At 46.4% G+C, this 26,371-nt stretch overlaps 1 protein-coding gene across 8 annotated transcripts in view; it reads right to left on the reverse strand.

Moving 5' to 3' along the window:
* PDZD2 (PDZ domain containing 2) overlaps positions 1-26,371 on the reverse strand; it is a 462,407-nt gene that overhangs the window by 15,477 nt on the left and 420,559 nt on the right. For 7 of the 8 annotated variants that reach the window (XM_017526821.2, XM_017526825.2, XM_017526824.2 and 4 more), the window contains 7 exons: positions 25,208-25,289; positions 23,720-23,754; positions 22,414-22,570; positions 19,712-20,520; positions 16,780-16,924; positions 4,390-8,440; positions 3,149-3,266 (listed from right to left, as the gene is read on the reverse strand). In XM_017526821.2, the coding sequence (XP_017382310.1) occupies positions 3,149-3,266; positions 4,390-8,440; positions 16,780-16,924; positions 19,712-20,520; positions 22,414-22,570; positions 23,720-23,754; positions 25,208-25,289 (5,397 nt within the window). The remainder of the gene's footprint in view (positions 1-3,148; positions 3,267-4,389; positions 8,441-16,779; positions 16,925-19,711; positions 20,521-22,413; positions 22,571-23,719; positions 23,755-25,207; positions 25,290-26,371) is intronic. The other variant, XM_017526822.2, reaches the window with a different exon arrangement.

Here is a 26,371-nt window from a genome sequence, read left to right on the forward strand (position 1 = left end):
CAGATTATTATTATTTTTGAGACAGTCTTGCGCTGTCGCCCAGGCAGGAGTGCAATGGCACGATGCTAGCCCACTGCAACCTCCACCTCCCAGGTTCACATGATTCTCCTGCCTCAGCCTCCCTAGTAGCTGGAATTACAGGCACACACCACCACACCCAGATAATTTTTTGTATTTTTAGTAGAGACAGTGTTTCACCATGTTGGCCAGACTCTTAAACTACTGACCTCATGATTGGCCCGCCTCAGCCTTCCAAAGTGCTGGGATTACAGTCGTGAGCCACCACACCCAGCCCACTTCTCAGATATTAAATGTCTTACTGGAGCAAAGAGACAATATTTGAAAATGAGGCCCTCCTGCATTCCAGGACAAGTTAAATCACAAAATTTTCAATGTATTCACATTTTTTGCAGCAGTATTTAAAGATACAGATATGCTAGAAGCTGATCATCAGGCCAAATTTTGCCTCTGAGAGCCTCAGTGCAGTCTCAGGGCGGCCAGATCAACCATCAGGAGCTCTCCAAGGTTTGGGTGAGTTGAAGGCAGGAGACCAGGGTTTGTTTTCAGCCTCTAATCTCTCACAGCACTGCCAAGGCCACAGAAAATAGTTCTGTGCAGTTCTATTCTTAGTACCTGCAAACCATACTCCTTGGGAAAAGCAAGGCAGGAAACTTCTAGACCGAAGATGGCAGAGGAAGCCTTGCTCACTGCTCCTCTGAAGACAGTGAGCAAATAAGAAAGGGAAAAGAATGCTGGGTTCTGATTAAAGTAGGAATGATCTTCACACCAAACCACATCCCCTGCCTCGTGGCGAACGTGAGGAGGGAGGTGAGGGAGGCCCCAGAATGTGCCCCCAAGGGCACGCTCGGCATGCCATCCACAGTGCCTTGAGGTCCCTGAAGATGTACATCTTGCTCGTGGTTGGTTGGACAGTCTGGTCTTCTCCTGTGACATTTCATTTCACACTGTAAAATTTCTGGAGCAAAGGGGGCCTGGCAAAGTGTGACCCCACCTGTGCCCCCTTGACTGGCGGTCTCAGAGTGAGACTTTCACATGTGAAACCCCTTCCTTATCATAATAACAAGTGGGAGGTGGAAGGGAGACAAGGGGCTATCCTCTTTTACTGAAATCGAAAGTGCTTAGCATCTCAGGGCGTTTTGTTTTTATTCTAGAGAGAGGGTCTTGCTCTGTCACCCTGGCTGGAGTGCGGTGGCGCGATCATAGCTCACTGAGCCTCAAACTACTGGGCCCAGGTGATTCTCCTGCTTCAGACTCCCACGAAGCTAGGAGTAAAGGCATATGCCACCAAACCTGGCTAAATTTTTAATCTTTGTTGTTGTTGTTGACACAGGGGTCTCACTGTGTTGACGAGGCTGGTCTCAAACTCCTGGCCTCAAATGATCCTCCTGTCAAGGCATTTTTTTAACTGCACAGACCCAAACCAGCGGCTGAGAATCAGAAGGAAGTGGAAGCTGAAGGGAATGGTCTCCTCTATTCCAACCTCTCTCCTTACCTCCCAGCCAATTCCTTACTAGGTGTCAAGGCTGGTCATTGGCTGAGAAACCACACAGCCCCTCTGGGTAATATCTGAATTTATGGAACAGCATTCTTAGATGACTTAGTGACCCAGGTATACTACCACTAAAGAAACATTTTTCATATTTATTTCTCTAAATAGAAAATATTCATTTATTAAGGTTCAAATCTCTATATAGAGCCCGAGAAATTATCTTCAGATTAGTATCTTAGACGTGAACCTGTGGTTTCTTCTGTCAGTGTTTACTGTCATAACTGATTTACTGAAAGATTTTATTTATAATTCCTTGTACTCCAGGGTTCAGATGCTCTTCTACAGGTGACCTTTGAACAATATGGGCTCAAACTGCACAGGTCCACTCACACTGGGGGTTTCTTCTGCCTCTGCCATCCTTGAGACGGCAAGACCAACCTCTCCCCCCTTCTCAGCCTACTCAATGTGAAGATGATGAGGATGAAGCCCTTTATCACGAGCCGTTTCCACTTAATAAATAGTAAATATACTCTCTTATTTTTTTCAATTAAAAATCACACTCTTTTATCTTAACTGAAAAAAAAATCACTCCTAACTTTTTAAATTTAATCTTTTTCTGTGTGTGTGCAGTTCTTTTTTCAATTAAAAAAAAATAATAACCTAACTGTGAACCTATATTAGTGAAGGAAGCCTGCCGCCCAGGCTGAAGTGCAGTGGTGCAATCTCAGATCACAGCAACCTCCGCCTCCCAAGTTCAAGCAATCCTCTTGCCTTAGCCTCCTGAGTAGCTGGGACTACAGGCACCCACCACCATGCCCAGCTAATTTTTGTATTTTTAGTAAAGACAGGGTTTCACCATCTTGGCCAGGCTGGTTTTGAACTCCTGACCTCAAGTGATCTGCCCGCCTCAGCCTCCCAAAGAGATCACAGTTGTAAGCCACTGCACCTGGCCTCTTAGGATTTTCTTAATAACATTCTATTATCTCTAACTTATGTTGTTGTAAGAAGTCAGTATACGATATACTGTCAGTATATGTCAGATATGATACGATATATATGATATACTGACAGTATATGATATGTTAATTGAGTGTTTATGTTATCAGTAAGGCTTCCAGTCAACAGTAGGTTGTTAGTAGTTAAGTTCTATAGGGAGTTAAAACTTATACGCAGATTTTCGACTGCGAGGTCAGTGCCCCTACCTTCATGTTATTTCAGGAAAAGGGCAGGACTACAGCAATGTAACTCTTCTCTCACCAGCAGGGGGCTCCCTTGACTAGTTTACATCCACAATTAGGTGGACAGAGGTACTTGAGGTCATTCTGCAATATTTCCGAGATGCCTAGTTCTGCTTTGAGGACTCTCTGCAAACAAACTCCAAACGTAGGAGTCGGGAGAATGGTAACTAGTTGCTACTGGGGGATTAAAACAGCAGTGACACCCATCTGGCACCTGGACATCCAAGATAAAGTCTAGCTTCTGAAGCTGGCTAGTGGCATGTGAGGCCCAAGTCAGACTGAGCTGTGAAACTCGCAACCCAAAGCAGTCTTCCCTCTCCAGGACTTGGGGTGGGGGGCATACACCTGGGCACTCACGTGGCCGCACTTCATGTTCCAGAGCTTTCTGTGTTTCACTCACCTCTGATTGTGCTTTCGCTTCCTGAATGAGAGTTAGGATGGTGGACTTCGACCCCACTGACGATAAAACAGTCTGTAATCTTTGCTGGTCCCCCGCAGAGACCAGAAGTTGATCCAAACTAAATAACATAAACATATTTAAAGAACACTGAAGAAAAAAGCAATTTCTTCATTTTATAAGGATGCATTTAAAATGATCTCCATTCTACTATATTGCAGGTATTTTCTGATCATCATACTCTCTTTTGGTCACAACTTCCAAACTAATGGAAGAATAAATCCTCAGTGCTGAACAGGAATGTCATTCACTGCCAATGGGAAGGGGAATTGCTATGAATTCAGAGATCCCCCAAGAAGTTGTGGGACCCATGCTGGAGCTTAATTGGACACTTCTGACATATTTAAAAATATTCAATACATAGGTTCAAGAGAAATTTTTAAATTTCTATTGTTTTTGAGATGGAGTCCAGCTCTATTGCCCAGGTTGGAGTGCAGTGGTGCAATCTCAGCTCACTGCAACCTTCGTCTTGCAGTTTCAAGCAATTCTCCTGCCTCAGCCTCCTGAGTAGCTGGGATAACAGGCACCTGCCACCACGTCCAGCCAATTTTTGTATTTTCAGTAAAGACAGGGTCTCACCATGTTGGCCAGGCTGGTTTTGAACTCCTCACCTCAAGTGATCTGCCCACCTCAGCCTCCCAAAGCGCTGGGATTACAGGTGTGAGTCACCATGCCTGGCCTCAAGTGAAATATTTTAAAATATGTTAGAAATTCTCCATTTTAACTCCAGCCACCTGCAAAGGCCCAAAGTCCCCCCTGCGCTGCACTCTCTCTTCCCCCCACACCCCTCTTATGTTGCTTTTGCTTAAATGCCGTGTCCTTTAGCAGCCTCTCCGCAGAGCAACTCTTTGGTAAACACATTTCCCTGCAAACCAAGGGGCTAAAATGCAATGTGGGATCCTGGATCCTGGAATAGAAAAAGGATATTAGCAGAATTTATTCAGCAAAATCTGAAGGAAAAAGTCTGTAGTTTAGCGAATGGTATTATTCTGTTAAAGTAAGAAATTAACATTAATTTCTTACTTTTGACCCATGGACTGTGGTATGAGAGATGTGAATATCAGGAAGAGTGGGTAAGAAGTAAGTGGGAACTCTGCATTATCTCTGTAACTTTTCTATAAATATGAAACAATTCCAAAACAAAACAAGTTTATCTGAGATAACAGTTGGGAGCAGATACTTACTTAACTGACCAGCTTTTCCTAAAAGGCAGATCCTGGGCAGTTTCGCCCACATCACTGGCTGAACTGGGTGTCTCAGAAGCACTGGTTTTAGGGCCACTTCCTCCTGGACAGGCCCTGTTCCCGCCCTTCTCGGGACCCGAAATGCCTCCAGCCGGGGAGCTTGGTGACCTCCTGGGGGTGATCTCCAGCTCGGTTTTGAAGAGCACGGTGTTTGGGCCCGCCGAGTAATCCTCGCTGCAGAGCTTGTCAAGGTCAGGCATGCTCAAGGCTCTCAGCTCCTGGAGCTTGGAGCGGGACACGGGCGAGGGCTGCACGTGACGCACCGAGGACTTGTTCCTCTTAACGGGAGAGGCTGGGGTCATCGCTGGGGTGGGGATTCCCAAAGAACCGAGTGATTTCTTAAGGTCCGAATCAGAGCCCTTGGTACTGGTCTCTGGAGGGTTCTGCCGGGAGATGGTCAGTGTCATGCTCGAGGGAGACTTGGCCATCTGGGGGAGGAGAACACCAGCTTCACTTTGGCTTTCGCTGCAGGAACTCAAGCTGCGTCTCAACAACCTCACAGCGGCATCACCTGGGTGGCCTGGGCTCCCTGAAACAATGCTGCCGGAAGACCGCCTCCCAATGGGAGGCTTGGAGCTCACTGACAAAAACGGGGAAGCCCCAGACTTGGCTACCGGCCGGTCAGCATTGGCCAGGTTCTCGAAAGACTTGATCCGCTGCTTCACAGAGAAAAATGAGGTAGATTCGTGGGGCCAGTTCTGCTCATAGCAGTAGTGTCTTCTGGTGACTTTGATTTTGTCTGTGACTAGGCGGCTCGTCTCCTGGACTGAAATGAGATCCCCTTCATCTGTGGCTGGAAGATTCCTCGATGATTCCACCAGCGGCTTGACACTATATATGCCCTGTCCGGTAGCCAGGCCAGGAGGACCCGCCCTGGATGCCTTTGCCTCGGTGACATTACTGCTTGTCACAGGGACCTGGCTGTCCCGAGGAGAGCGACCCAAGCTGTATGGGGAGTGAGCCTCCCGCCCAAAATGGCTTGAGAACTGGGCTGGCATGGAGTAGGTCCGGGTCGCTGGCCTTGGGGTGAAGTAGCGATGGTCCTTCCCCGAGGGACCCCCTGGAATGCTGTTTCTGGGCACCCCTAGGGAGTCTGACATCAGACTTGACTTTCCCTGTGAGGAATCTGCCTTTCTAACGGGCAGTTGAGGGGAGGAGGAGGAGGACGCCAGCTTGGCCATGCTGAATGATCCTGGCATTTCCTGCTCCACCTGGGAGGCATGAGACGGGACTGAGGACAGATGACTTGTGGACGATTCCACGACCGGGTGACACAGGCTGATTTCACTCTTCTCCTGACAGTTGCCCTGGGCCGAGGACCCTCCCCATCTGTCACTTTCACCTGGCTTGTTTCCACATGCAGTCCTTGGCACCGCTTCAGCAGAAATCTCCACAATTCTCAGCTGGTTTGTTATTTCGAGGCGATCTCTGGCCATGATGGTGCCTCCTTTTTCGCCTGTCAGCCTGGGTTGGGCTGTGCCTGCCGCTGAATCCACATGGCTGGTCAGGCACTGCTCGCTCTGTCTGTTCCCTACCACGGACACACCGTTCCTGGATGCCGCGGGACTCGCCCGCCCAGAGTCAGCCCGGGGCACCTTGCTGTCCGCTCCACACTTAGGAGACTTAGTGGGGGCTGGGCTACCTCTGTCAGGCTCGGAGAGGACAGCCACGTGGAACCTGCTCCACGTGCCTTGCTCCGGAAGAGACTTGGGGGAGGTCAGGGTCGAGACAAATGTCCTGATGCTCGTGTCAGACACCGAGGGCTTCAGTGACCCGGAGGTGGCAAGAGGCGGCTTGGTCTCCAGTACACCCTGGGGGGGTCTGGCAGGGGCTGTGGGGTTTCTGTCGGGCTCCTCGCACTCCGCTACGTGGAGCCGCTGTGATACCACCTTAGAGAGCGTTTTGTGGGAGGTCTGGGGTGAGATCAAGGGTTTCCTGTGGTCCAACCCCCCGGCCTTCACGGCATTTGCACCAGGAACCTCGTAGCTGACTTTGGTCTTGCCCTTGAGGCTGAGCCTCTTCAGCTTTGGACCACACTTTGGCTTCTGACCATTAGTCAGAATCATTTCCGCCGGACTCTTCTTAGACGGGTCCTTATTTTCCAGATTTGTTTTGGGCGGCGGAGGGCTATGGGGCATAGCAACACCCTTTTTTTGGCTTGAACTTGCCATCTGAATCTTGGAGTGGGGACTTCCGGCAGGCATCAGGGAGTGCTCCTTCTCGGTTTTGCTCTGCAAATGGGTGCCTTGGTTATGCTTGTTTATTTCTTTAAACCAGGCCATGATGGGCCTCCTGGTGATCACTTTTGGTTTCTGTAGCAAGTCATCCAGGTCTTGACTTTCAGAGATGTGTAGGTTTTCCAACACAGATTCTCCATTCTTAGGGACGTCCACACTTAGGGACAGATTTGCAGCCACAGTAAGGTTTGTTTCGTATTTATTCAGCGTTTGGTCATCTAGCAGGTCATGTTCCAAACCATTTACCATGTGAGGGGAGCGAAGAATGATGGGTGGGCTGTGAAAATGCCTAGCCACTTTAGAAGGCTGACTCTTTTCCATGGCTGAGCTAGCGCTGGTGACTTCCGTAGTTTCTTCTGCACACAAGGGCCTGTGGTTCTGGGAAGCGCTTAAGTCCGCCTGCGTTTCAGGCTCCTGAGAGCTCATATCCAAGAGTGAAGACGTCTGGGAAGAGTTTGGGCCTGGACTGCATGAGCCTGGCAGGCCAGCGGCCTTCTCACGGGGACCAGCCACTGACCCGCTCAGAGTGCCATATTTTAATGGCAGAACGTTGGCCGGGGCAGAACAAATGGCAGCCTGGCTGGGAAGATGAGCAGGACTTGAGGGTGGATCGGGGCAGCCATTTGTGGAACAAATTTCAATCTGCTCCTCCTCTGACTCCAAAGGATCTTCCTTGTGCAAAGACCCCTGGGAACGAGGCGGGGACCAGCTGTCCCTGGTGGAAGCTCGTGGGGGTTCAGTGAGTGACTCAGGTTCAGAAGACGAATCCTCAGCATCGCCATACATGGATGACAGAGATGGCTCCGTGCTGTCGCCCGGGCCTGATAGGGAGGTGCTGTCTTCATGAAAACTGCTAAAATTTCTAGAGTAGTTGCTCAGGAAGTTTTTGTTCACAGTAAAATGTTTGTCAGGATTAATGGAATCTAAAACCGAAGGCTGGGAGGTCCACTGTGGGTGAGGGGGAGCACCAGCAGCCCAGGTCCTCCTCGGGGAGGAGGTCTGACCCCCCGGGACTGGTTCAGCACGGCGGGAGCTCCCACCTCCAGCCCTGGCTGGCGGGTGTCCTTGAGCGCTGCCCTCCTGACAGCTACTGTCCCCCATCTGGGAAGACGGAGACTTCACTGCAGAAGCATCCAGCTCCTTAATGAAGCTGTCAATGTCCGTCACAGGGCTCTCTCTACTCCCCGATGGGCAGCAGTGCCCTGCGACACTGCCACATGCTTCTTTGGTGTTGTCGGTGGATGGCAGCAGGGAGAGGCTGGCCTGCAGTGCCCTTGAGGACATAGAATCTGTTCCCTCCAACAGGGAAGGCTCCCAGGAGCTCTCAGGTGTGTGGGTTCCTGTCATTTCCAAAGCCTTGCTGTGGTTCCCTGGAGCTCCTTGTCTCTGCTCCTGGGATGCGAGGCCGTCTCGTGGCAGGACAGCACCAGCTGGTGTCGATCCCTCTGCCCCGGGCCCTGCTCCCCTCAGGGCAGCCACCCTCATGATATTGAGAGGTGTGCTGGCTTCTGATGCTGATCGGGTCTTACTGCAGTCGGTGGGAGCTGCTGCCTTCTCCCCCGGGGAGTGGCTGCCCTCATGGGGGAGCCTGGCTGGAGACCTGGCCTTGCGCTCGGAGACCCTGGGCAATGCAGGCTGGCTGGGGGTCTCGGACCGACTGACTCGCCCTGTGTCTACAGAGGTCTTGCCGGGATCAGGATGAGTGGCCCCCTTCTTCCCTGGGAAAGGGATGAGGTCTGAGCTGCTGTCCAGTCCTGTGTAGAGAATGTAAACAGAAGGTTCACAAGAGACATTGTAGAGGAGATAAAAGGGAAAATATGAGAAAGCAGCCTCTCAACTGTTAAAAACTGGAAACTATCTCAAATATTTTCTTCTTTTTCAGAAAGCCAGGCAGGGGGTGGCTCACGCCTGTAATCCCAGCAATTTGGGAGGCTGAGGTGGGCAGATCACTTGAGGTCAGGAGTTTGAAACCAGCCTGGCCAACAAGTGAAACCCTGTTTATAAAAAAAAAAAAAAAAAGCAAAAAAATTAGCCGGGTATGGTGGTATGGTGGTGGATGCCTATAATCCCAGCTACTCAGGAGGCTGAGGCAGGGGAATCGCTTGAACCCAGGAGGTGGAGCTTGCAGTGAGCCAAGATCGCCCCATTGCACTCCAGCCTGGGCAGAAAGAGAGAAACCCTGTCTCAAAAAGAAAAAAATAATAAAATAAAGGCATTCTGTAGCCTGAATGGAGGCCCTTCTTGTCTTTCTCGTTTTGTCTCTAAAATCATGGAGTACTCACATCTAACAAAAAACACCCCGCTTTAGATGCTGTAAGAGAAGTCAGACTAGCCAGCAGAAGAAACGTTTGCATCTGCCCATTTTTCTCTCTTTTGGTTATTTCTATGACGGCAGACACCAGATATCCCTCACTTGGTCTCTCTATGCCATTCAGCCTCTGATGGCAAAGCCGCAGACGTGAGCTGCTGTTCTAGCTGGTTCCCTACCCTTCTGTACGGATGCCGCAGGGCCCTCATGGCTCTCTCTATGGCCAATCGTGTGTGGGTCTGGCTCACACTGGGGGATGTGAATGATGTACCTCACTGTAAAACAGTCTTAAGTGCTGAACTCAAGAGGCCTCCTTTTTAGTGCAGGGATGAGGCTAACTGGGGAAAACACACAGAACACAAAAGCCAGGATGCAGGTCTACACGGAGCTTTGGCTGTCTTGATGAATTCAGAGGAGTGGGAGAAGCCAGATTACCCTGGGAAGCCTTCACAGAGGAGGTGGGTGCTTGAGTGGGGTTGACAAGGGGAGTTCGGCCAGAGAGTGAGGAGGAGGAAGGTGAGGAAGACTCCATCTCAAAAATAAATAAATAAATAAATAAAAGCAACAGAATGAAAAGCAGAGAGGCAAGAAAGAGCATGAAATCTTGGAGGTGGGGGCCGGGCGCGGTGGCTCACGCCTGTAATCCCAGCGCTTTGGGAGGCCAAGGCGGGTGGATCACGAGGTCCAGAGATCGAGACCATCCTGGTCAACATGGTGAAACCCTGTCTCTACTAAAAATACAAAAAATTGGCTGGGCATGGTGGCGCGTGCCTGTAATCCCAGCTACTCAGGAGGCTGAGGCAGGAGAATTGCCTGAACCCAGGAGGCGGAGGTTGCGGTGAGCCGAGATCTCGCCATTGCACTCCAGCCTGGGTAACAAGAGCGAAACTCTGTCTCAAGAAAAAAAAAAAAAAAAAAAAATCTTGGAGGTGGCAGGGCAAGGGTTGTGTGCCAGCAGACAGTGGGAAGTCATCTAAAAGGTGGGTTCCAAGAGCCACTCACTCCTGAAAGTGCCTTTTTGTAAGGCCCTGCATAGTTTTGGGCTAATCTTCCACCTCAGACACACAGCATCTCCAAGAGGGAAAAAAATCTGGCATCAAAAAGAACAAAGCTATTTTCTTAGGAACTATGGGTCTGAGGTTGGACTGAAAAATGAAGTTCCATGAAAGCTCGTGGTTTGAGAAGTCAAACCCACTCTACCCCAAATATTATGTTCCTTTCACATCTCTCACATTAAATCATCTTATCTGAATTTTTTTTTACCTCCTGAAGTTGCTATGTGAATAATTAAAAACTAATTATTAGGACTCAGCACTGTGCTAAGAGATTTTCCAATAATTAAGGAACTACCACTGTGCTGAGTTTTACATATGTTTAATTTTCCTCCTGACACTGAGGTATGTCCTGTCACCACCTGCATCAGAAGGATGAGGACACAGGAACAGCATCATTAAGCAGTGTGTCTGAGGTCACAGAGTTCACAGGTGGCAGGGCCAGCGGTTGCCCCAGGAAGCCTGCTCCACAGTGAATGCTTCTGCCTAAACCCTGACTTTCTGGCCTCTGCGTGGAGAGCCCTTGGCCATAAGAAGGTTGGATCATCGAGACACCCCCCATCCCCATGGAGACTGTACCTGCTTTCCAGCCCCCTGCAGAAGGCCAGGGGCCTGCCAAGACTCAAACCCACGTGCTCTTTTCCTTCTCTGCTCAATCTTTTTTGAACTCCTCCTTAAGCATAATGGTCCTCCTTCTGCTGATACCAAATATGAGTGGTGGCAGGGGACTGGGGGCAGTAGCAATGACACAAAAGGAGGGGATTTAAAGTCTGTTTTTAAATTTCGTATTCAGGCCGGGGGCGGTGGCTCATGCCTGTAATCAGCTGGGGCAGGCGGATCACTTGAGGTCAGGAGTTCGAAACCGGCCTGGCCAACATGATGAAATCCCATCTCTACTAAAAACACAAAAATTAGCCTGGTGTGGTGGTGCATGCCTGTAATCCCAGCCGCTTGGGAGGCCGAGGCATGAGAATCGCCTCAACCTGGGAGGCAGAGGTTGTAGTGAGCTGAGATCGAGCCACTGCACTCCAGCCTGGTGACAGAGGGAGACTCCATCTTAAAAATAAATAAACAAATAGATAAAATTCCTATTTGTTCACTGAATAAACCTGAACAGGCAATTCATGTTAGCAATTGGACTTTATTGCAAAGTCTGTAACTTAAAACGCCTTTATTTAAGGGAGATGAGGTCACACTGAGGCAGCCTTTGGTTGTCACCTTTCAAAACCACCTTTCCTCTGGAAACATCTTCAAAATGCCCAGTCATAGGAGGTAAGTTGACTCTGTTATGGCACATCTGTGGGCTGGAAGGCCCAGCAGCCTCTCCACATGATGCTGGGTGTGGAAGGGCCTGCAGGACTGCTGTGTGGTTTCCTAGAGCAGGCTACAGGTGTGCTGACACCATCATTGCCAATGCAAGGGACAGTCTGCTAGGGCAGGCACACGGGCTGAGCAGCAGTCTCGCTGACCCCAGCAGGCTGCTCAAATATTATTTTCTGTGGATGTGTGAGTTTAAAAAGGTTGTTAGGTACTTACTGGTGACTACCAACCACAGTCTTTTTTTTTTTTTTTATGGCAAAAAGATTTAAAAAACCACAGGACTGATGTACTTATTCTATACACTCATATACACGCAAGACTCAAATAATACAGGCCAAAATGTTAATAGAGGTTTTCTCTTGGGCTTAGGTGATTTTTATGCCATCTTTCAAAACTTTGTTCTCACTTACAGTTTCTTACATTTCTAGAATAAACGTGTATCCCTTTCATAACAGAGTGAAACATTTAGTGACAAACAAGGGCCCTGGATTCCCCACACTGCTTCAGTCTCTCACAACAGCTTTGACAGCTTTTCCAACAGCTCCCACCTCCTCTCGTCCTGGTTTCCAAGAGCCACCCTTTAACAGACAGAGTCAGTTGCTGCCAGGAAGCTGAACAGGCTGTAAAAAATCAGACCTCTCAGTCAACACGTCTTGGTCGGCCATTTGTTCCTGTGTAAACAGCAAGTCGATTTGTATTCCTTTCTAAAACTTTCTTAGGAAAATCATGTGTGTAGGTATACACACACACACATATACACACACACACACACACACACACACACATCTTACTGAATGCGTATTATATACTAGGCAGATATAGACATGCATATGTGTTTCTCTAAGGAAAATCACATACACACATAAGTTATTCAACATATTAGGCAGTGAATTGTCTTCCAAATACTACACATGAAAATGTCACTGATTCTTCCTCAACAACCCCATGAGGTGAGTAACTTAGGACAACAGTGACAAATCCAAGGTCCCTTCCCTGGTCAGATGTTGGAGCTCAGATCTGAGCCCTGGCAGCCTGTGTGTGCACCCGTGTGCTTAACCATCGTGTGGTGTATGGGTCATTTTGGAATATTAAAGAGGATTTTCCTTTTTTGTTGTTTTTTTTTTCAGCTTCCTCAGGTTGGATTTTTTTTCTTTAATGATAAGGTATTCTTTTTTTGATCACTTATGCATTTTTGGATATTTCAATTTAAAAAGATATATTTTGCACTTTGGGAGGCCGAGGTGGGCAGATCACTTGAGGTCAGGAGTTTGGGACCAGCCTGGCAACAACAGCAAGACTCCACCTTAAAAAAAAAAATGTGCGCGCGCGCACACACACACACACACACACACACACACACACAGATTGGCTGGGCATGGTGGCAGGCGCCTGTAATCCCAGCTACTCAGGAGGCTGAGGCAGGAGAATCGCTTGAACACTGGAGGCAGAGGTTGCAGTGAGCTGAGATTACGCCACTGCACTCCAGCCTCAGTGAAAGAGGAAGACTCTGTCTCAAGGAAAAAAAAAAGATATGTTTTGAAGAACATCCTTCTTACATATTGGAAAGTAGCTATTTCTAACAACATTGGAAGAAGAGCTGCTACCAGCACTCAAGTACTCAGCAGGACCAACTGGTCACAGACAGCCTTTTATTGGGATAGAGAGAGAAATATCTACCAAATAGTCTGTCTCCAAAAAGGAGACAGAAGCTGTAAACTCTTAAAGATCAGGTAATTGAATATTTCAGATACATCCCAAAAGCCCTAGAGGGCACCAGTGTGTCACTGCAACGCCATCAATTCTGATGACCCTTAAAAAATTAAATGGTAACTAATACATTATGTTTCAACATGCTAATTAAATACAGCACATCTATTATTACCTGTTAAGTATAATCAACTCCTGGTCTAGCACTCCCTGGCTGCTGAGTGGGTGTAAGGGACACACAGTTGCACCTTTCTCAAGGCTCATTATCCGCAGGAAATCCAGAGAAGGCAAGGCAGAAAAGCACCCACCGGCACCCACTGGGGTCAGTACAGTCACAGAGGTGCACAAAGCTCCAGGGAGCACAGGCTGGGAGATGAAATTATCTCCACACTAACTAGAACACAAGAGAAACTTACATGCAGAAACCCACTTACTTAAGGTATAAACCCGCAGTATATATATATTTTTTAAGTTCTAAGACACACGTGCAGGATGCGCAGGTTTGTTGCATAGGTAAATGTGTGCCATGGTGGTTTGCTGTACCTATCAACCCATCACCTAGGTATTAAGCCTGGCATGCATTTGCTATTTATCCTGATGCTCTCCCTTCCCCCACTACCTCACTCCCAATAGGCTCCAGTGTGTGTTGTTCCTTTCCCTGTGGCCATGTGTTCTCATTGTTTAACTCCCACTTATAAGTAAGAACATGCAGTGTTTGGTTTTCTGTTCCTCTGTTAGTTTGCTGAGGAGAATGGCTTCCAGCTCCATCCTTGTCCCTGCAAAGGACAGGATCTCATTTCTTTTTATGGCTGCATAGTATTCCATGGTGTGTATGTGCCATATTTTCTTTCTTTCTTTGAGACAGAGTCTCACTTTGGCACACAGGCTGGAATGCACTGGTGCAATCTCAGCTTACTGTAACCTCCGCCTCCCAGGTTCAATTGATTCTCCTGCCTCAGCCTCCTGAGTAGCTGAGGCTACAGGTGCTCGCCACCATAACCAGCTAACTTTAGAGATGGGGTTTTACCATGTTGGCTAGGATATCTTGAGCTCCTGACCTCAGGTGATCCACCTGCCTCAGCCTTCCAAAGTGCTGGGATTACAGGCGTAAGCCACCGCGCCTGGCACATGTACCACATTTTCTGTCATTGATGAAACTTGCAGTATTGACAAAACCTGGCCTACCTAGAATAAGAAATTCCACAGAGGCAAGAAAGGAAAGAATTTTCTGCATGAGGTTGCAAATAGGAAACGTTGGTCTTAGTGAACAAAAACCAACCCTGTGCTGTCCCTCTTCCATTCCAAAGCAAATCTGGATGCCAAGAAAACTCCCGGAGGCCCATTATGTAGAGCAAGCACTCTTCAAATGTATGAAGATGCTGGCCTCAAATGGAGCCTTACTTTGAAAGGTGACACTGAAGACTGCCTCAATGTAGCTTCATCTCCCTCAAATAAAACCCTTTTTAATGCACTTTGCAGTAAAGTCAAATTGCTAACCAAAAAATACTTGTGTTTGTTCAGCAAGTGAACCTGAACCCGAAAGACAAATCAGAAACCACAGTACAGGTAACAGCCTCATCACTGACCGAGGAACAAAGAGCCTCGGATCGCAGAACAAAGACATCAGGGGCCTGTATTTTTTCTGTGAGCAACCATCCAGGTATGGGGTAGATATTCTGGGGTTTCACCTTTTTATTTTATAGGACAGCCCTATCAAGTGAGGCTATCTCGTTTCTCCGTAGCACCGTAGTTTGCTAACCAATCAGAAGGCAGGCGCTGTGACAGTAACCACCAGCTGACAGCTGCGGAGGACGGCCGGGACGCCCACAGAGCTCGACAAGTGGGACCACAGTCACCACCAGCCACTGAGAAAGTGTCCCCTAACCACAGAGTGCAAATTTAGAATAGAATTTTCCTTCTCTCTTTTTTTGAGTCTCACTCTGTCCCCCAGGCTGGACCAACCTCAGCCTTCTGGGTTCAGCCAATTCTCATGTCTCAACTTCCTGAGTAGCTAGGATTATAGGCACGTGCCACCACACCTGCTAATTTTTTTTATGTTGCATAGAGGCGAGGTTTCACTATTTTGGCCAAGCTGGTCTTGAACTCCTGACCTCAAGTGATATGCCCATTTTGGCATCCCAAAGTGCTGAGCTTACAGGCATGAGCCACCGTGCCCGACCAATCCAAAATTTCAATAAAGGTCTCCACTAACAAGGAAGCAAGTCACTTAATTCAGCTTGATTTTAAGAAATCATGTTTTATAGCATTATTTTGCACAACTACTAGATGATGGGTAGTCAAATTTTATATCTCTCTATACACACACACACACATGCATGCGCTTGCACACACACACACGCATACACACACACATTTTTTTTCCTTAGAGATAGGGTCTAGATCTGTCACCCAGGCTGGAGTGTAGTGGCATAATCCTAGCTCACTGCAGTCTCAAACTCCTAGGTTCAGGCAACCATCCTGTCTTAGCCACCAATTACAGGCACATGCTACCACACCTAACTTCCTTTTTCTTTTTTTGAGATGGAATCTTGCTCTGTTGCCCAGGCTAGAGTGCAATGGTATGATTTTGGCTCACTGCAACCTCCACTTCCTGGGTTTGAGCGATTCTCCGGCTTCAGCATCTCGAATAGCTTGAATTACAAGTGCATACCACCACACCTGGCTAATTTTTTTTGTATTTTTAGTAGAGACGGAGTTTCACCATGTTGGCCTGGCTGGTCTCAAACTCCTGACCTATTGATCCACCTGCCTCAGACTCCCAAAGTGCTGGGATGAGAGGCATTAGCCACTGCATCTGGCCAATTTGCTTTTTTGAGTAGGGATACGGTCTAACTACATTGCCCAGATTGGTCTTGAACTCCTGGCCTCAAGCAATCTTCTTGCCTTGGCCTTCCAAAGTGCTGGGATTATAGGCACGAGCCACTGTGCCTGGCCCCTCAATAAATACTGTGATGATTTCTGCCTTCATGATGTTACTTAATCTCTCATCAACACTTATGTGTAGTTTTTCACTTTTATTTCACTTGTCCTTGATGGAGGTTTTCGCTGCCATTTCTCAGTGCATTTGATTTCCATAAGCAGAGTGCTGAGATTATGATGGGTGGGAAATCCTTTTGATTCATCTTGCGTCTTGTTGGTGTCTCAAAAGGGTAGAAAGGGTCAACTGACTGAGAATGGATGTATTCAGCCCGGCATGAAAACTCTGAGTTGAATCAGGCACAATGATCTCGTGAAGGTGATAAATGCAGGCAGTATTTCCATATTAATTTGCATAAAAGATTTTTCCCTGCAAAATGATCCATATATAATGCTTTTTTTTTTTTTTTTTTTTTTTAAATATTGAGTCTTGCTCTTTTTGCCCAGGCTGGAGTGCAATGGCACCATCTTGGCTCACTGCATCCTTTGCCTCCCCGGTTCAAGCAATTCTCCTGCCTCAGCTGCCAAGTAGCTGGGATTACAGGCACCCATCACCACGCCCAGCTAATGTTTGTATTTTTCGTAGAGATGGGGTTTCACCATGTTGGCAAGCCTGGTCTCAAACTCCTGACCTCAAGTGATCCGCCCGCCTTGGCCTCCCAGAGTGCTGGGATTACAGGCATGAGCCACTGTGCCTGGCCTGTATAATGCTTTTATTAGGGTATTCCCGATCTATCTTTAAGTTTAACAAATGATAAAATAATCTTACCAGTCATGAGTTGTTGCCCCAGCTCTGGTGCAGCTTTGGGCAGGTTCTCTATGAGGTGGCTGGCATCTGGGTGGGACAGAGCACTGGCTAGTTCACAGTCGGTAGGGACATAAGCATCTCCAGTGGTCAGCTTTCCCAGAGATTCCTGGCACAATGACAACCACAAGCCAGTTGAAATAGATTTCAGGCTTTCCGCATCGTACGACAAGAGCAGAGCTAGTTTGCGAAAAGTCAGAAGAGCCCTGGACTAGAAGCCAGCAGATCCAGACTGTGGGTTTAAGGTCTGCTAGGAATTGAATGGGCTCATCATTCTTCCCCAAGCCTCCATTTTTTCAACTCTAAAATGAGGAGGATAAAACATTCTCAGTCTTACTCATAGAGTTTAAAAGATGATTAAAAGAGAACAGTTACAAAAACAGCACATAAAAGGCTAAACAGATGTAAGATATTGTTATTATACTGCACAGAGATATTCAAGACTATAAAACTAACTCATTAGTTTGGTAGTGAGGGAATGAATGAACCTGGATACAGGAAATTGACATTTCATATTTCAAGACTTCACTTTGGCTAAGTGTCCATTACTTTCTCTTCCTTTCTTCTATCTAACATCCAATGCAATGAAATTCTAAAACTTTAATAGTTCAATCAGATTCATGTGAAATTTATCCACTGAGAGTCATAAAGTCGCCCAAAGGTGGCAGCAGAGCACAGAAGTGAAAGGGATGACGTATTTTTCAGCAGCTTTGGTAAGAAATCATTTCATAAAATGTCAGTTACCCGCTGAGAGAAACCTACTCAGGGTTTAACTCAGTTAATTTTCTATTTATTAATAACACAAATATAACATAAAACAGTAGAGGAATTTCAGAACTAGACAGAGGCAATGGGTCACATTACCTTGTGAATGTACTAAGTGCCATTGAATTGTACATTTCAAAATGATTAATTTCATGTTATATGAATTTCACCTCAATTTAAATCAAGTAGTAAATAAAAACAGTAGAATATAACCCACTTACCAAAAGAGAAAGGTTCTTTTCTTCCAATATTTGAGGATATATACTTTATAGCAATCCATTCTATTTTCTTTCTCAGATGTAAGTAAAATCAAATTTTGTAACTAAAATTTTTATGAGAAACATTAGTCTTGTGTACAAGTTTTAAATGCTGCTCAAAATTTCTGAGTATGAATTCAGAACTACAAAAGCTCTTAATAAATATAAATTATTATGAATAAAAATCCTAATTTGGCTTTATACAGTTATCCAAAACTTGTTGATACTTTTTTTTTTTGAGACGGAGTCTTGCTCTGTCACCCAGGCTGGAGTGCAGTGGCACGATCTCAGCTCAGTGCAACCTCCATCTTCTGGGTTCAAGCAATTCTCCTGCCTCAGCCCATCGAGTAGCTGGGATTACTGGTGCACACCACCACACCTGGCTGATTTTTGTATTTTTTAGCAGAGATGGGGTTTTGCCATGTTGACCGCCTGGTCTTGAACTCCTGACCTCAGATGATCCCCCCGCCTCGGCCTCCCAAAATGCTGGGATTATAGGCATGAGCCACTGTGACCAGCTGATACTGTTTAAAAGTAGAATTTACCCATTGGCCAAACATTATATTTTAAAACACAGGTAGTGGTTGCAGGTAAAATATGATTTCGGAGGAGAAAGAAAGATGTGCATTTCTACTTATGAAAAATTAAGCTTAAAAAAAGACTTTTGCCTGGTATAGTTTTTATGACTTAACATTTTCTGGGTCTATTTACATATATTTTTATATAAACCACTTGAACACACATCTTTAAAAATAGGGCCTTTTAAGTCATCTTAGATTCTTTGTTCAGAGACAGAGAGGTTATTTATGTTAAGGAGATTATAAACAACATTGATTTCTCGTACTTTCTCCTTGCTGAAGTAGAGGTGTACTGAAATATTTAAAAAATGAACCATCTGATAATTCTAACATACTTGTAACCACGTAGTAACATAAACAATACTGACGTGCATTTAATGTGGTGCATTATAAATTTCTAAGTGAATGCACTCCTGTTATTTCATATGATACCACAGCAAGGTTATGAGTGGCCATAATGATATATAACCACTGTAGAAATTTGGGAAAACATAAGTATCACTCATAACCTTATCAGCTGGAGGGAATCACTGTTAACAAATATTTGATGCCCTCCCCCCCCACAAACTCTGGGAGATGACCAAGGCAGAGAGCACCAGCCCAGAGAACTAAGCTCCGAAATGTTCAATAACTTGCCCAAGTTGTCACTTGACCAGTGCCAACTAGTCAGCGGTGAAGCCCATGCCAGGCCCAGGGTTTTACTATCCCTGTGCTACACTGCCTTGCCATTGTCAGCCATAGGCCCTATATACAGGTAAGGTAGCGATTCTATAATATCTTCTGGCCAAATTACCTCATGACTCACAACCTGCTGATGTATTAATAAGCTCCCTCAGCTCACATTTGTAATCCTAGCACTTTGGGAGGCCGAAGCAAGTGGATCACCTGAGGACAGGAGTTCGAGACCAGCCTGACCAATATGGTGAAACCCTGTCTCTACTAAAAAGTACAACAATTAGCTGGGCATGGTGGTATGTGCCTAAGTCCCAGCGACTTGGGAAGCTGAGACAGGAGAATCGCTTGAAGCTGGGAGGCACAGATTGCAGTGTGCTGAGATCGCACCACTGCACTCCACTGGGTGATAGAGGGAGACTCCATCTCAAAAACAAAACAACAACAACAAAAAAAGCCTCCCAAGCAGTCCAGGTATTTATGTGAATGACTCTGTTGAAAGATAATTCTCCAGCCGTCATCCTTTCCTACTGGCAGCTTACCCATGCTTTCCAACAGACTCCATCGTCACTCACACATATGCATGCACTTCCACACCAAGTAACTTAAGAAAAAATCAGTTACCTTCTCCACAGCTCCACCTGGCCGAAAGCCAGCGACAGTCACTTTGATGCAAGTGGCCTGGACTCCCGAGTCCAGATCGTGTGGATCATTGGCTCTGCCAGTCGGGTTCACTGTCTCTGAGCCACTGGGCCTGACCTCAGCCTCGGATCTCTTGCACTGCGGGCTGACCCTGGCCACTGGTCTGTGCTTGGAGGCCAGGCCTTCATTCTTCTGCTGGGGGGAACTGGGGCTCCCAGTGTTCACTGGACTCTGGGTGTCTGTATGGACTGTGTATTCCAATTTGGGTGCACTACTTGATCCTGGCAGTTCCTTCCTCCACCAGCTTCCAGAGCTCCCCTTCGGGGCCTCTGCAGAGTCTGTGAGGTTGGCTGCATGGGAAGGAGCAACCACCATGCCCTCTGGAACACTCTCCTCTAAGTCCACTGAGCTGCCAAGAAGAGGCGCTGAGACAGCCTTGCTGACCAGTGTTTTCTGGGGTCGTTCCTCTTGGTTGATGATGTCCACGCCCTTGGAAGAGATCAAGACACACCTCGAGTCATCCTCTGCCAGAGGCCTGCTGGGACCCAGGAGGGCCCCTGGGAGTGAAATGCAGTCCCCTTCTCCGTCAAACTCTTCCTCATCACTGGCATCGTTGGCATCGTAGCAGCCTACCTTCCTCTGGCGGAGGAGAGGGTTGCGGAGGGCCTGCGGGCTTCCGGGGAGACTGGCTTGTCTGGCCACTGTCACCTGCTTGTGGAAAAGCCCAGAGGTCCGCTGGCTCCCAAGAGTCACAAGGCTGTTGGCTCTGGCTTTTCCAGGCTCCTTGTGAGCTGTCGGAGGTGGGCACAGAAAAGTCAAGTGAAACTGAGCTTCCCACTTGGCCCTGTCTTATCATCTGACCCCTTCATTAACACGTAAGCATTTCCACATTTGCTAACACCAGACATACAGGTGGGTGCAGTGGCTCATGCCTGTAATCCGGCACTTTGGGAGGCCGAGGTGGGTGGATCATGAGGTCAAGAGATCGAGACCATCCTGGCCAACATGGAGAAACCCTGTCTTTACTAAAAATACAAAAATTAGCCAGGTGTGGTGGTATACACCTGAAGTTCCAGCTACTTGGGAAGCTGAGGCAGGAAAATCGTTTTAACCTGGGAGACAGAGGTTGTAGTGAGCTGTGATCGCGCCACTGCACTCCAGCCTGGCAACAGAGCAAGACTCTGTCTCAAAAACAAACAAACAAACAAACCACCAGACACACAACCTCCAGCCACTGGATACAAAGCTTAGGCAACACGGTTTCCTGGAGGCTATACCGAGTGGATAGCCTGCCTTTCTCTTTTCCCTACTGACCTACCCAGCCCCTTTTTTTCTTAAATGCCAACCTATGGATTAACTCAGACATGTGCTGTCAGAAGACAGAAGCGTAATTCTTCCACCTCCATGATATCTAACACATTGTTAGGGTTCAACCTAAATGCTGCTGAGAAGTCCTCTGTAGAAGTCCTCCCGAGGACTGATGGCATGTCCCACACACCTGGGCTGCCTTCTTAGCCCCTTGAGGTCTTTCCTTTATCTGCAGAAAGGGACGCTTGATTGACAGGCACATGAGCGCTTGTAGTGCGGTACAGCAAAGCCTGAACCATCCTATGTCTCAAAGGTACTCTAGAACAACGCCAACCTAAATCTGCAAAGTTTTTATATCTTGTTAAATGTAGTGAAAAATGGTATGTGTTTGCACCTTGAAATGTTTCTATAAGAACAGAGCAAGCCTGTCAATAGCTCCAAATAGAGTGACCATTGCCTGCCTCTCCTAAAACATGGGGATGTTCTTCAGATGTCAGAAATTAACAGGAAACCTCACCAGCAGAAAGAAGTCTGAGAAACTGGTATGAATCACATCAGATTATCATCTCATATTATCTTGGATAGATGTACCAATGAGATTAAAAAAAAACTTTTGATGATATGCCTCTTATCAGTTCTCAATCTTTAATTCACTGCCTCCTATAAAGAATGAAGCTAGGGCTAGTGAAGGAAGGGACCTGGAATTGGGCTGGATTCCCTAAAATGTAAAAATGTAAGGACATCAGGTTGCCCATCCTGATTTGATGCCATAAAATTCAAGAATACGTTATGTAAATGGCAGTGAAAGCAGGTCTGGTTTAGCCACCACCCACCCCTGCTACAGAACATGCATCCAGCCTGTTTAGTGAGTAAGTCAGTGGCCAGTCGCTAACAGTGGCTGCATTTTCCAAGAGTAAACTCTCAGGGTACAGCATTGTCTCCAGTTCTTTTTTTTTTTTTTTTTGAGACGAAATTTCATTTTTGTCACCTGGGCTAGAGTGCAATGGCGCGACCTCAGCTCACTGCAACCTCTGCCTCCTGGGTTCAAACGATTCTACTGCCTCAGCCTCTCAAGTAGCTGGGATTACAAGCGCATGCCAACATGCCCAGCTAATTTTTGTATTTTTAGTAGAGATGAAGTTTCGCCATGTTAGCCAGGCTGGTCTCAAACTCCTGACCGCAGGTAATCCACCCGCCTCGGCCTCCCAAAGTGCTGGGATTACAGGCATGAGCCACTGCGCCCAGCCTGGTCTCCAGCTCTTTTCTCTTATCACAGCAGCAGGGTAGTTAAACCACTGTAGCCGCCGGCACAGAAGAGGAAAGCAGTCACTGCTGCCTGGAATGCAGAGCCCAGCCCCTGGGGTGCCCCTGCTTACTGGAGGTGCTGGGAGGCAGGCTGCCATCCTCTGATGTGCTGCAGCCACTTCCTGGGTGATCCTCGTCCTCAGAGCCGGCCACCATGAAGTCCGACAAGGGGCCAGGAACATCGTGAACAAAGTACTGCGAGAGTTCAGATTCAGAAATCAGGGAGTCCTATTGAAGAAGGAAACGGCCAATGACCAAGAAAATGCACCAGAAGCAGATTTTAAAGGGTAATTACGACTTATCTTTCCAAGAACACTTCGTTCTAATCCACGGCCATTTGAAACAGCTGTGATAGTAAACACCAACTTCCATTTACTTCAGGACGGCGAAATTGACAACTAATGAATAAAAAGGTGACTGTCGCCAGACAATGTATTTAGAGACTTTTTGTTGTTTTCGGCTAAATTTTTGGCAATGATCAGAAAAGCCACAGCAGCAGAACATCCAGCATCCCAGGAAAAACACTGTGGGGATGCAATGGGAAAGCCAAATGTGATTCAAGCCAACCAGTCTAGCCAAGTGGTGAACAAAAATCAGGGGAGTCTGAATCCTGCACCCCAATGTACTGAGACTCCGCAAGAGCCTGGCTGAGGATGATTCCACATCCTCCTTAAAGTCCGGAGTCCCGGCTCAGCCTGCTTTATTATGGAGCAGTTTGAAAAGCTATGTTGCAAACTGTAAGGCCAGGCGTTGTGGCTCACGCCTGTCATCTCCGCACTTAGGGAGGCCGAGGCGGGCAGACCATGAGGTCAGGAGTTAGAGACCAGCCTGGCCAACACAGTGAAACCCCATCTCTACCAAATATACAAAAATTATCCAGGCGTGATGGCAGGCACCTGTAGTCCCCAATACTCAGGAGGCTGAGGCAGGAGAATCACTTGAACCCGGGAGGCAGAGGTTGCAGTGGGCCGAGATCATGCCATTGCACTCCAGCCTGGGCAACAAGAGAAAAACTGCATCTCAAAAAAAAAAAAAAAAAGAAATTTTGTAGGAAAATACTAAAAATAATATCCTCTCCATTTACAGCCTATGGACCAGCTCTCATTGAACACTGTCTTATAAAAAAAAAAAAAAAAGCAAAAAAAACCTAGTTATTTTATTTCGTTGCTCTATTCTTTTCCTGGATAAGTGTTTAACAAAAGAAACACACATTTTTGGCCTCTGAGCAAGTGAACATTGTTGTGATTTCCTGTATAAAGCGGCAAACACGACTCATGGGCAGGAACAGGGACTGGGCCTTCAGGCTTGACTTGTGGGCTCCAGGAACTAGCTTGTGGTCCAGCTCAGAGAGGTAGGCAGCAGTGCACCTTGACTCACCTTTTTTGCAAGAGAGGGACTCTTCAAGGGGGTACCTGTTGGAGAGAAAATTCACATATTGACAAAACAATACAGCTCAAGTCACAAATAGGCTCACATCCTAAACTAGAAAAGGAGGGGGCAAACACAGTCAACAAAACTCCCTTTGCCGGCGATGGGCTCCATGCACAGGTGTAGGCATGCATGCAGTCTACCTGGGTACCTGATCCTCACACCCAGCCCATCTGCCAGGAAGCTTCAAGCCCTATCTCAGATGCTACTGCCTGCATAATGATCCCACTTCAAATTTCTTCTGAATTTCCAGTGTTGTATCCTACCCACACATCAACTTTCATACACTTCATATCATGTATGAGTAGATGTGTCTTCTCTCTCTCCTTCAATCTACAAAGCAAAAATGTTGACTGGTCTGATCCCACGGAGCTGGACACTGTACTTCGTATCTATTAAGTTTTTGGTAATAAATTGCTGAATGGATTGAAGGATGAATGAACAAATGAACATCACCCAAGAAACCCAGGAAAGAACTGAGGAGAGGACTGAATACCTATTTTAGTTTTTAACTGCAGGGTGAAAACTCTCAGGATTTAAACTATATGCCATGAAGCAGAAGGAACTTTGGGCATGAGGATTATGGCTTCATAAACTTTTTTATAAATGATCAAGTGGAAATGCTAGAATCATGACAGCACAGCTTTCGGGCAGGTCGGGATGATGAACTGGTTGCATAAAGTGCCTATGATGGCAGTGTCCACTTTAAATATGTTAATTACAAATGTAAATAACCAGGGTATTTCATGATTGCCAAAAAAAATCCTATGCTTTCCTTTTCCTCTGACAACTAATAATTTATGTTTCAGTTCTTTTTCCTCCCAGGTAGCAATCTGAACATCAGTATAATCCCAAACTCTGAAATGTGTGAAGAGTCCCTTTAGGCTTCCATGCTAAAGGAAACATTACTTTTAAAACTTGATACAATGCTTCATATTTTAAATTTATATGAAATTCCTACTATCTCAAGCCTTCTCTGTCTGAATTTTTCCGCTTAAGAGACAAATCAAGATTTTTGCTACCTCTATTACTCTCTTTGAATGAAAACTTTTAAATTCACGTAAAGAAATCTCAGGCTTTTTGGTAGAGAATACTCTGCATCTACCAAACTACTGACATTTTGGTTGTCGTTTTCCTTTCATCTTTAGTATTTCGGATGAATCAAGCACAAACACATGAAATGCTTCTAACTCACCTTTGCAAATTATTTGAAAGTAGTATAAGAAGCATGCATAATTAGATCTTTAACGAAGCACATTAAATAACTGCAGAAATCAAAAGTAGCAGCTAAGAGAAAGCACAGACTGTCTTTGACAGCCACTTTTGCCAAATCTGATAATTACAAAGAATCCAATAATACAACACTGGGGAGTGCGTCAGGGTGAACTTAATGAGAAACTCTTCTGAACGCTGAATGAAAATGTGTGATTACAGTACCTAAGCCAGGAGAGGAATTGGCCTCTTTGCTCTCCTGATAAGTGCTGCGTGCTATCACTTCATCCATTTCCTGCTCGGAAACCTGATTTTCAGCAGAAAGCAAAGATTAGATGGCTTCATTTATTTATTTATTTCTCCCAGTAAAAGTACCTAGGACCATAGTTAGAGTCAAGTGTAGTTAAAGAGGCAAACCACAGGGCCAAAGATTATGACCATCCTCTGAAGCAGTAACTCAGAGCATGTAACAAGTCCAGCAACACACACATAACAAGACTTTCAACTGGTACCCAAGTTCATTAAGCAAAGCATTCAGTGCTACGATTGCCAACAACAGGGCTAATATTTGCCTCTCTAGAAAATTCACTTCTTTTTTTTTTTCGTTTTTTATTTTTTTTATTGAAAATTCATTTCTAATTTTATTTTTTGAGACAGAGTCTCACTCTGTTGCCCAGGCTGGAATGCAGTGGTATGATCTTGGCTCACTGCAACCTGCACCTCCCGGGTTCAAGTGATTCTCCTGCCTCAGCCTCCCGAGTAGCTAGGACTATGGGCATGTACTACCACGCCTGGCTAATTTTTGTATTTTTAGTCCACACCTGGCGAATTTTTGTATTTTTAGTCCACACCTGGCTAACTTTTGTATTTTTAGTACAGACAGGGTTTCAACATATTGGTCAGGCTGGTCTTGAACTCCTGACCTCGTGATTCACACACCTTGGCCTCCCAAAGTGCTGGGATTACAGGCATAATCCATTTCACCCAGGCTTTCTTTTTAAAAATCTTTAAACAATTTTAAACCTACATAAAACATGTAAGATTAGTGCAAGAGTAGTATATTCTTCACCTAGAATCACTAATTTTTAACATTTTGCAACATTTACATGCATGTCTTTCCTACACACACACACAAAATTACAGCTTTTTGCTAAACCATTTGCAGCTAAATTGCATACATCATGACCCTTAACCCGTAAATATTTTAGCATGCATCTTTTAGAAACAAAGACATTCTTTTTTGTTTTTTTGAGATGGAGTTTCGCTCGTTACCCAGGCTGGAGTGCAATGGCGCGATCTCGGCTCACCGCAACCTCTGCCTCCTGGGTTCAGGCAATTCTCCTGCCTCAGCCTCCTGAGTAACTGGGATTACAGGCACGCGCCACCATG

The sequence above is a fragment of the Cebus imitator genome, unplaced genomic scaffold (genome assembly GCF_001604975.1).
Source record: "Cebus imitator isolate Cc_AM_T3 unplaced genomic scaffold, Cebus_imitator-1.0 Scaffold44, whole genome shotgun sequence".
Classification (NCBI taxonomy): Eukaryota; Metazoa; Chordata; class Mammalia; order Primates; family Cebidae; genus Cebus; species Cebus imitator.